Genomic DNA, 10,111 nt, shown 5'->3' with positions numbered 1-10,111 from the left:
CAGCCCACGCGCAGATTATGAAAAACTCAGCAACAACGGAACCAACGGGGGCGGTGGAGCTGACAGCTTAGATTGCCTCAAGTTCAGTGCTTTGATTTTCGATTCGGTACACGATTTGCATGGCTAGACGAGATACTTATTAACCCAAGTGCTCCGACAAGAAGCGTGATCCAAGTTTTTGGTCACACACCCCGAAGGCGGGATCGGATGCACTTGTTGTTGCTCCTGCCCCATGTTGCATGTTTTTTTTTTTTGGTTGCCAGTCCCAAGTCGGTCGAACTAATTGCCGTTGGATCAGTTAATGATACATAAAACTTAATGTTTGGGAAACATTTGCTTAGCCTGTCTGAGCTAAAACTTAACTTTAATGGGCTTGAGATACATTCAAAAATCTCAAAATGTTTTGAAAGACTATAAAACCAATATGGTTTGAAAAGGCGATTTCAAATGGTGTATTAAGTAGTTTAACTGATTCCAGATTTAGTCGGAAAGCTAATAAAGTCATCTTGGGTAATTTTGAAAGGCGCAGAATTTTAACGACCTGGCGTGCGGTAAGGACTATGGAAATATTTAGGGAAATAGGTTTTTCATCTTCATTGTTTGTCTTCCACATTACTTTAAATTCATTTGGAGTGCAAGGAGTTGGTGAGAGAAGGTGATGGAGGGGGGCGTTAAAAGGGGACAACTCAACTCGTGACTCGATTGACATTTGAATGAGAGTGGAAAATGTGCAAAACGAGTGGCGTTCGGTGGCTACCAAAAATAAAACCAAAAAAAAAAAAAACTCGCACACAAAGTGTGTCCCCCTTCCACATCGAAATCAATATTCGGTAATGCATTTTTCGGCTATGCAGGTATTACCACAACAACAATAACAACTTAGAGCGCAACAATGGACCCGAAAAAGAAGCCATTATCATGCAATGTTTTGTTGCAAGGCAGCTGCCAATGCAATCGAGGTATTTTCGGCAATTGCACAAGAGTCAGCCAAATCCGAATCAAATTTAAAATCAACTAATTACCGTAAATGCCAGACCCAGAAGCGAAATGGTCAATGAACTCGCTGCTTGCCAATGATTATCACGTATCACTAGTAAATATTTAGCTCAATAAACACATCGTTCGAAATGTCTAGTATTTAGTATACAAATAGTTTATCTCAGATGGAAACTATTTAATATAACAGTGTTCCAAAGTTAGCTCTAAATTAATTTTGGCTTGTTTAAAATATACATAGGTATGTATGTACAATATAATCGTTTTGTTTTAGTTTTAAAATTCATAAGTATTAATTTGTATAATATAAAAATGTTATAAATACCACTTCGATCATCCAAACTCAATAAAACGTATGGAAGTGAATAATGTTGGGACTTACGTCGCTTCTTCATTTCACCTTTATTCTCACCGGCTCCTCCTCCTTAATTCTTTGAGGGCAGCGCCAGACATTAGTCTTTCCGTTGCGAGATCCCGAACCCCCCCCCCCCATCTTTACCCCTCATTACACACAGAGCCCCCCATATGGTAGGTGGCAGTCAAAATATTTGATCGAGGGCCGACTCCTTTTTACCTCGTTCCCTGCGGCCTTTACCTCTCCCCGCAAGCCCCATCAAATGCCAGAACCCTTGACAAGCGTAATTAATCAATTTTCGTTCTACACAGAGAAAAAAACGTGGTATAAGCACATAAATTTCCATATGTTGTAATTTGACATTACTCCTAATTTTTTTTATTAAGTTCAATCCAATTTATTATTAATTGTTATACTGTTTATACATTTACCAAAAGCATATTGTTTTTATATAATGTGCTTTAAATATGTGTCATTTTTTCCGCAGTGCATTGCCTTTTATTTATATTTTTGTGGTGCCTGAAAAGGGTTTATCTCTATTGCCTTCTCCTTCTGTTCTGCATCGCACTTGAAAATTTGTTGACCGAGGTTGTTAATGAAGTGTGCAGTTAATTGTTATTGTTATGGGTACCGCTTGCTCTTGTTGTTGCATTGGCCTTTTCTGGCGAGATCTGTAAACAAATTGTCTGTGGCATGAAATGATTGCCTTTGCCGGCTTTGATTTTTCCACCAGCATAATTCATTTTTCCAGTTCGAGAGTCAAAAACCTCATCAATTACAAGACGGAAGTGTGGCAACATTCGTGTGGCAAGCTTAGCAGCATGTTGCTAAAGAAAATGTTGAAAACTTCTGAAAGTCTAGTTTTATAGTTTTTAACAACATACACCTAAAATAAGTTTATTTTAAAACTATTAAATTCCCTTGACGTAAATTCAGGAACCTTTATATATATAGAAATTATAACTACAATAGAATTTATTATTCGTTGTTAAAATCGCCAGCAACATTTATTGCTTTACCTTGCAACATGAAGCAACAAGTGCATGAGGCTCTACCAACACTATGAGAGGAATTCGACTGTGAAACTAACATTGCGCGCTTAGAGATTCAATCGGTTAACATCCACCGATTCGGATATTTTTGTTTGCCGGATTTTTATTTATCAACAAACTTTGAGTATCACTTAAGGAAATTTTTGTCTCGTTGACAAATACAAAAATTTTAATCATTGTTCGCATATCATAGATTTATTCGCACAATTTCAAAATACTCTATTTTAAGTTCACCCCTTTACTTTAAATTATTTTTAATTTATTTAAATTAACGTTTATTCATATGGCAGTTGGAAATGGATGCAACTAACTAGTCTGTCGATTGCTTTTGCAGATTCGTAGCTTAACGTTTGAATAAATAGAACATACTATTTGTTGATGCATTTTATTGCTTAACAAAAGTATGTAATCCCTGGATAACAAATTAAGATTTAGAAGAAATATACGAATAATACTTTAAAAAGCAATAATAAACCAAAAAATCATATTATTTGTAACTTGGCTATTCTGTAACTCATGATTAACAAGATTAGTCAGCTTTACCTAAGTAAGTTATTTTTGTAGCATTTTATCCTTTTATCTTTAGTTTTTGGGCAATTCAACAAACTTTAAAAGAAAAATCGTAAACTGTTAACTTAACATTTACCTCAACAGAAGCTGTTGCTGCAAACAGAAACGGTTAACATTGCCGACAAAAGAGAACATGTGCAGAGAGAGAGCGGAATGTTATACCCTTTCAGAAAGTTTACTGAAGATTAATAGATTGAGCTATATAGTTTATAGTTCCTAAACTATTTTTGACTTATTTTCTAAAGTACGAAAGACATTCCATATGAAGTATAAATAAATATGAATATTAAATACATATTATTCGAAAGGGTATATATACGCAAACTTGACGAAAATTAATTCCCATAGTTACTTGTTTGCGGTATTTCTCCCTGTTTCAGCATGTTTCAGTATTTTTTGTGTCTCAACATGTTTCAGTATTTTTCGGTGAATCGGTGCGATTGCTCATTCCGTTTTGAGCAGCGTGCGCGAACGGTGCTTCAAAAAAAGAGCGCGTTTTCCGCGCGAGCATAAAACAAATAATACCGGGTCGACGAATATACCACTAAAAATAACAACAAAAATACGAGTAATACGAAAGAAAAAAAAAACAAAACAAAAGGCGGCGAAGAAGGCCAAAGAAGAAAAAGCCCCAAACTTCTGCTCTGGTTCTCGCGTGCGCGAGTGTATGTGTATTTGTTGGGCTTACGCGGGCGTCCGTGTGTGTTTTTGTGCGTAATTGTGTGCATGTGTGCCAAAGCTAAGAAAGCGAAGTGCAAAGCGAAATTGAATAATTTCCCCATCTCTCTTTTTCGCTCTCTCACTGAGCGTGTAACCAAATACCCGAAAATAAGAAGTTTATCAGAGCTGATAAATTCTGAAGTGCCGAAATAGTTAAGAAAGGCTGGCTTTTAGAGCCAAAACAAAAACAAGCCAATGTTTTGGTTAACGTAACTTCGCGTCCTTGCAAAAAGTAAACGAAAAACAAAACAAATCGAGTTAAAAATAATAGCCATGCCATTTCTGCGAAAACTCTAAAAGTACCACCATTTCCGCACTCTCTTTCTCCTCTGCAAGTTTCCCCACTCTTTTTGTTTGTTGAACCGACGCAGCAGCGCACTAGCGAAATGTCAACCACGACAATAACAACAACGGTGCCTGCCGCCCCCTCGAAATCGGCACCACCCACTCCAACAACAACAGGCGCGGCAGGAGCAACAACAAACGCTCGCACCGCCGACTGCCGCAAGTTCACGCCGAACATTTTCAACAAGAGCAAGTGCAGCCACTGTTTTCGACAGCGGGAGGAGCACTCGGCCGCCGCCTTGGAATGCAATAGGGTGAGTCTCGGATTTTTCACCTTTTTGGACAAGTTATAAATCCTAAGAATAGAAGATATTGTTAACTTATAGGAAACAGTGGTATAAATATTTATTTCATGTCTATCTATAACTGTTTTAAGTTCAAAAGAACTACCTAATTTTAGTTCGATGTTCTGTTAAAACTTCTAACACCTTGCCCAAAATTAAGATAAAGTGCCTAATGAGAACATTCACTGTACTTGGAGTTGAGGGAAGTCACCCTGGAAAAACTATAGGATAAATTTAGTTTTGTGTGTGCTGAATAAATCTTTATTTAGTTTCCAATTCTGTGCGGGCTTTTCTTTGTTATTCCTCTGTTCCGAAAATTATAGTTCCATTTGGTTCTTCGTCTCATCTCAGGCTTCTTGTGCATCTTGCTGCAGTTTTGGGTGACATTTATGGGAAATATATCTTGTTGGGATTAAACTTAGTTGTGAACATTTTATAGATATTTTTATGTCTTTAACATTTTGCAGATGGGCAGTGAGAAAGTTAGAAATGCAGAACGTTCGCAGACATATCAGTTTAAACTTATTAATGAGCTATGACTGGACTTTCATCATTAATTTTAATTAAAACATTTTTAAAGAAGACAGCATAATCTGATCGGTAAACATGATCAAAGCTGACATTTAGTTTGATTACAACGACTTTTTAAGGAAGAAACTAAGTTCTTGACCAAGATTAATTCATTAATATGACCTAAGGCATCGGTTTGCCCCGGGCAAAAACATCTTCTAATCTTGAAACTTTCGTTCAATCAAGTTACAAAAATCGCCAGAAGACAGCCAGCATTTAAACAATAAACAAAATTGCGGCACGACAAAGGAAAACTCTCGCTTTCTCGTTTCACTGTAGTCTTGTGGTTTTAGAATTCGGGATAGAAAATGACGATACGAAATAAAATGCCACTGAAAACTAATTAAAATAACAAAAACTAATCAAAGCATAGAAAACATAAAAACCCACCTGGACTCAACTGACCGAGCGAGAAGCCGAAGAAAAAAGTGAAAATCGTTTATTTTGTTTACCTGCGATGGGGCTGGGTTACCAAAAATTTACGACAATACTATACGGACGCCCCGAACTAAAAAAAAAAACACCATGCCCACCGCCTTGAAGTCTGAGCTGAAAGGCCAACCTGCTTTCTTATAAGCCGCACGATAAGTTTTGGAATTTGTATTTAATAAACATAAAATCGCTGTCGTAAAAGAGCGAAGGAAACTGAGACGACTATATGAAAAATAAAACCAGAAGACTAGTTTACCATTGGGAAAGTTGGATTTTTCGTTGAACTATGCAAATGAAGGTGGTTGAAGAACAGCGGGAAAGATATGTCAACTGCTTCTAAACACTTGTCGAAAGATTAAATCCAAGATTAAGCATCATTTTGGCCGACAATATCTAATCTTATTTCTTTAGGAGATTAAGATAGTGTTTAGAATGAAAGAGTTGAGATAGAGAACAAAAAGCAGCGCTGTTGCACTTGGTTACATATATGAAAGTTTTAAATTTATTTTGCTGACTCAAAATAAACATGATTTTGATTTGCAATCAAGTTAATATTGTAAAAATTTAAAAAACTCAATATAAAATTTTAAATAAATGGATTTTACACGTAGCTAGCTGACCAGTGCAACATTTCTCTGTCTATTATTAACCTGCCCTCTTTTTGTTTCGTTTGCCCCGTAAAGTCATTTTTTAATTTTTACAATTTTTGTTCTCGTTTCGTAATAATTTTGTGAAAATATATTTTTACACAACTGACCCTAATAAATTCTGATCTGATTATTCTATTATTGCTGTTCTCGTTCTCAATTCAGTTGACAGGCAATTTTGTGCAGTTTTATAGGTCGACAAATGTTTTATTATTCTGTTTAGTTGTTTTTCTGATATATTACATTGACGGCCACAAGTGCCTGGTTTTTCGAGAAGCCTGCGAAAATTAATTATGCGATTGTCAAAAGCAATTTCTGGCTCGCCGCTTGTCCGCTTGCCAAATTGGAATGGCTCTTTTTTTAATTGATCACCCAAAAATGATTCGGATACGCGAGAGATTTCTAGCGCAGCTTGGCCTCAGGCGAAAATTGCTTTTTGTAGGCTAAGAGCGCGTAGAAATCAAACTTTTGTTTTCCAAATGCTTCAAATGTGTCCGTGAGCCGGGGGAACTTCAACTGCGTGACTGATCTTAAAAAACAGTGCCAGATTGACCCCCATGAAATTAGCACAAAACGCTCACACACCGACCGACTTTATTGTATTGTTAACCATTTATTGAGGAAGTCACAGACCCAAAAAAAACAACGAGAACTCATATTGAAATACCCTCTGAAAAGGCCGGAGGCCAACAGCACTTGACAGCCGTGAAAAATGTCGCCTTTCGGTGAGAATAGATCTAGAAATGATAGTACAGAGTGCAGGGGGTATGTAAATGATCCATAAACTGGAGAACTAGTTGATCGATTTGTTGGCTTAGCTGTTCCTGGCAGCATTTCCTAATTTATAAATAGCTCGAGTTACAATATTGAATTACCCTAGCTGAGCGAAGCGTTGGAGCTGAGTGTTCACAAAGAAGAAAATAAATAAACTTTACTATTTGAGTGTGAAAGTCATTTGAGTCAATAGCCAGTGGGTAGAACAACTGTGTCAACAAGTCGATGGATATGGCGGGTATCGGGAAGTGGATGAGGAAGTGGAGCACAGCAGGGGTAAGTTTTTCATAAGTAGGCAGATCTAAGGTTAAACACCCTTACTAATAAACCATTCGACTGTTTCCTATAATACGTTCAGGTGTGGGCTTATTGTGAAACCAATACGTTATGTATATATGCAGTTTTTCTAACTTTTTATTTTACTGAAAAGTTTCGGCAAAAGCCTATTAACAATAATAATTGTAAACGCATTCGTTGCATAAAGATAAAACTTCAGCTGGAGCTACTTGAATGCAAAACCTTAGAAACTATTTTTAAATCATTGGAATATCGTTACGCTTGTCATTAAGGAACCCCTCCGCCGGCAGACATTTTAAAGTCAAATCTGGGAAGCGTGTGTTCTCCGCACTCCTTCGGTTCAGTGTGTGTTCCACATTTGGCTCCCCCTTCCTGTGGATGCAGTTGCTCCGCAGCTAATATGTATATGTATGTAAAAATAGAACTCAACTCTTGGCTTCCGCTCGTCGAGCGGCAATTAGAAGGCGTCGGCAGCAGTCAGTTCCACCTCAGACCCCTCAAGATGCCCCTCCAGCGGTCCCCTTTTGCGGTTACTCAACCGACAGACCTCACAGGCTTGGCACCCCGACTAGGCGCACAGATTTTCTTTTCTACTTGGCAGTCGTTCTAAATTTAGCAACACTTTTGCTTTTGTTTCTTGCTCTCCAGAAGAGTGTCCATGTTCGCCTGTCTTCTGTTTTGGTTTTGACTAGTGCATAAATGCTGGGCCATAATTGTTGCATTGTCTGTCGCCGATCTGAAGGCTAATGAAGCCGGCAAAAGCGTCCCTAACACGGCTCTCGGATTACCTGGCCATGGGATCGAATGGGACGAGATGGCATGGCATAGGACCACCTATCGTTAGGGGTTCCCTTTGTAGTTGGCGGTACACAGACAGGAAAATGCGCACAGCAAAAAAAAAAAAAAAAAAAAAAAAACAAAGGCCAAGAAAAAGCGACGAGGTGCAAAACGGATGTCAGAATGCATTGTCAAGTCAATGGAGCGGAACATTGTAGTTATCATCACAGGGACCATCCACTTCAAAACCCATTATATTCGAGAAGATGAAGCTCGTGTTTTTGGGGGCTGTGCCATGTTGACAGGTCAGGTCAAAGGCTGGCAGCATTTCTCGTGGTTCTGGTGGCCCCAAACGCCAAAAAGCAGCCAGCCCATAACCCCGAGAAAATCTCATCTTGCTAGCGTTTTTTCATTTTTGGACCGGCCGCGTGACTGGGCACCCCACTAGGACTTAGACTAAAACTAAAGCTGCGGCCCCACCAAGAGGTCTAACCTATAGGCAGTAATTGTGGACTTTTTGCTGCTTTTGGCGGTCGTCTATTTGTCTGGCAAAACAATTGGCATGGGACACCGTGGGCCAAGGGACATAGAAAAATAAAAACACTAGGCAAAGTAAATAATAAGAAATATTTTTTAAGTACTAATAAATAGTTTATTTATTGCATCATTGTTGACAACTAAGCTTCGAAATATATTGTTTTTTACAAATACGCTAAATTTGCTAACAAGTTATTAACAACTTGAAGGTAAAGCTGTGTCCATGCCTTCATTTAAAACTTAACTAAAGTTAAAGAAATAACATTTTATAGTTTGTGAATAAGAAAAATATTTCACACCTTTTTGTTTAAAAAATTGTATAACAAAAGTGCTTAAAATCAATAGAATTAACCAAGATTGACTCACTGTTAGCCATCGTGTGTCATTTTCGAGCTGTGTGCCCCCGTTGAGCATTTGTCTGTGATTCTCCTATTTTTGCCTGTATTACCCTCTCTGTTTCACTGTTTGTCTTAGACGCTTGGCCATCGGTGTCCTAGGTGCCTGCCTATCCCACCAAAAAGATCTCAATTGGTCCCCGGGGTGTTATTGAGCTATTGGCAGCATGCCATCGGAGAGGAGACGAGGCCCGTTCTGGGAGTCCCATACCATCCTGTATACCGTCTGTATTCCGTCTCCAGGTCTCCAGTGGAGTTGCTATAGACCTCATTCACTCGGCCTCTCGGTCTCGCGTGTTCCCCTTTGGCCCTTTGAGGATAGTTAGTTCTCGGTTTCTGACAGTGTGCCTTGGCCTGGGCCTGGGCCTCGGCCAAGTTCTTGTGTTGTTTGTCAGAGAAGTATACACATAATAAATATTACTTTTGCACACCCATCCTGTACATGCATCCCCGCACCTATAGCATATATATATGTGTACATACCTTCGTGTATCCTCGTTTCCAGTCTTAACGTGCTCAAGTGGCCAACAACCAACGTTGATTGATTGTTTGGCTTAGAAATTGTTCCCAGCACTCGGGGCCCCCTTCTAAGTACATAGGTAGGTATGTGAAGTGGGTGTGTTGCAGAAATTTGCATTTTTCTAGGTTAATTAGTTGTGTATATGCCACCCAGCCGAGTCAAGTGCATTGAACCCGTCCACTCACCACTCACCTGCATCATCCACGATCGCTTTTGGGGTCATCTCGTTGCTATCTAAATCTATAGTTGGTTAGTTGCATTGTTAAACATCAAGGTAACACTTCAAAGCGATAAGGCCAAGGAATACTATTGTGCAAGTGTGAAAACAAAAGAACTGGCTGAAGACCTGATAAGTAAAGGAAACTAAAACGTATCTCGAAGATACATTCACCTGCAGTAGACAGTCTGCAAGATACTGAGTAGTTGGCAGTTGCGCATACTAAGCACCATCAACCAGATAAGAGAAGTCAACTCTTTTGCTGTGAAGACAAAATCCTTGACCAGATTGTATACTGGAGTTTGTTATTCGAGCGGTATTGGTTCTAATCTATTGTATATGTGCTCTGCCATGTTTTTCCATGTTTCCATGTCGTTATCTTAATATATTAATTATTATAAGATATTGCAACACACATTCCGAACGAAATGTATTTCAAAACATTTAACAAGTTATCGCTATTTGGTCTGCTTGTATTTGAGAAAGCACCTACAAAATTATTCAAGATATTCATAGAACAGAAGAGCATCTACGGATCACCGTATAGGTTAAGAATTCAACCAACTTGGCGATGGAGCTTATCTTTTTAACTTTGTTGCTGCTATTTGTACTTTATTGTCTGT

The 10,111-nt window shown here is 38.5% G+C and overlaps 1 protein-coding gene across 4 annotated transcripts in view; it reads left to right on the top strand.

Annotated features, from left to right (window-relative positions):
• Window positions 1-3,417: 3,417 nt before the first annotated feature.
• Window positions 3,418-10,111, top strand: part of osp (outspread) — a 90,145-nt gene continuing 83,451 nt past the window's right edge. For all 4 annotated transcript variants that reach the window (NM_001169504.2, NM_078843.6, NM_165089.4 and 1 more), the window contains exon 1: window positions 3,418-4,292. In NM_001169504.2, coding sequence (NP_001162975.1) covers window positions 4,080-4,292 — 213 coding nt within the window. In that variant the 5' untranslated portion in view covers window positions 3,418-4,079. The remainder of the gene's footprint in view (window positions 4,293-10,111) is intronic.

The sequence above is a fragment of the Drosophila melanogaster genome, chromosome 2L (assembly GCF_000001215.4).
Source record: "Drosophila melanogaster chromosome 2L".
Lineage (NCBI taxonomy): Eukaryota > Metazoa > Arthropoda > Insecta > Diptera > Drosophilidae > Drosophila > Drosophila melanogaster.
Note: the sequence above shows the minus strand (reverse complement) of the source record. Positions and strands in the feature narration are given on the sequence as shown.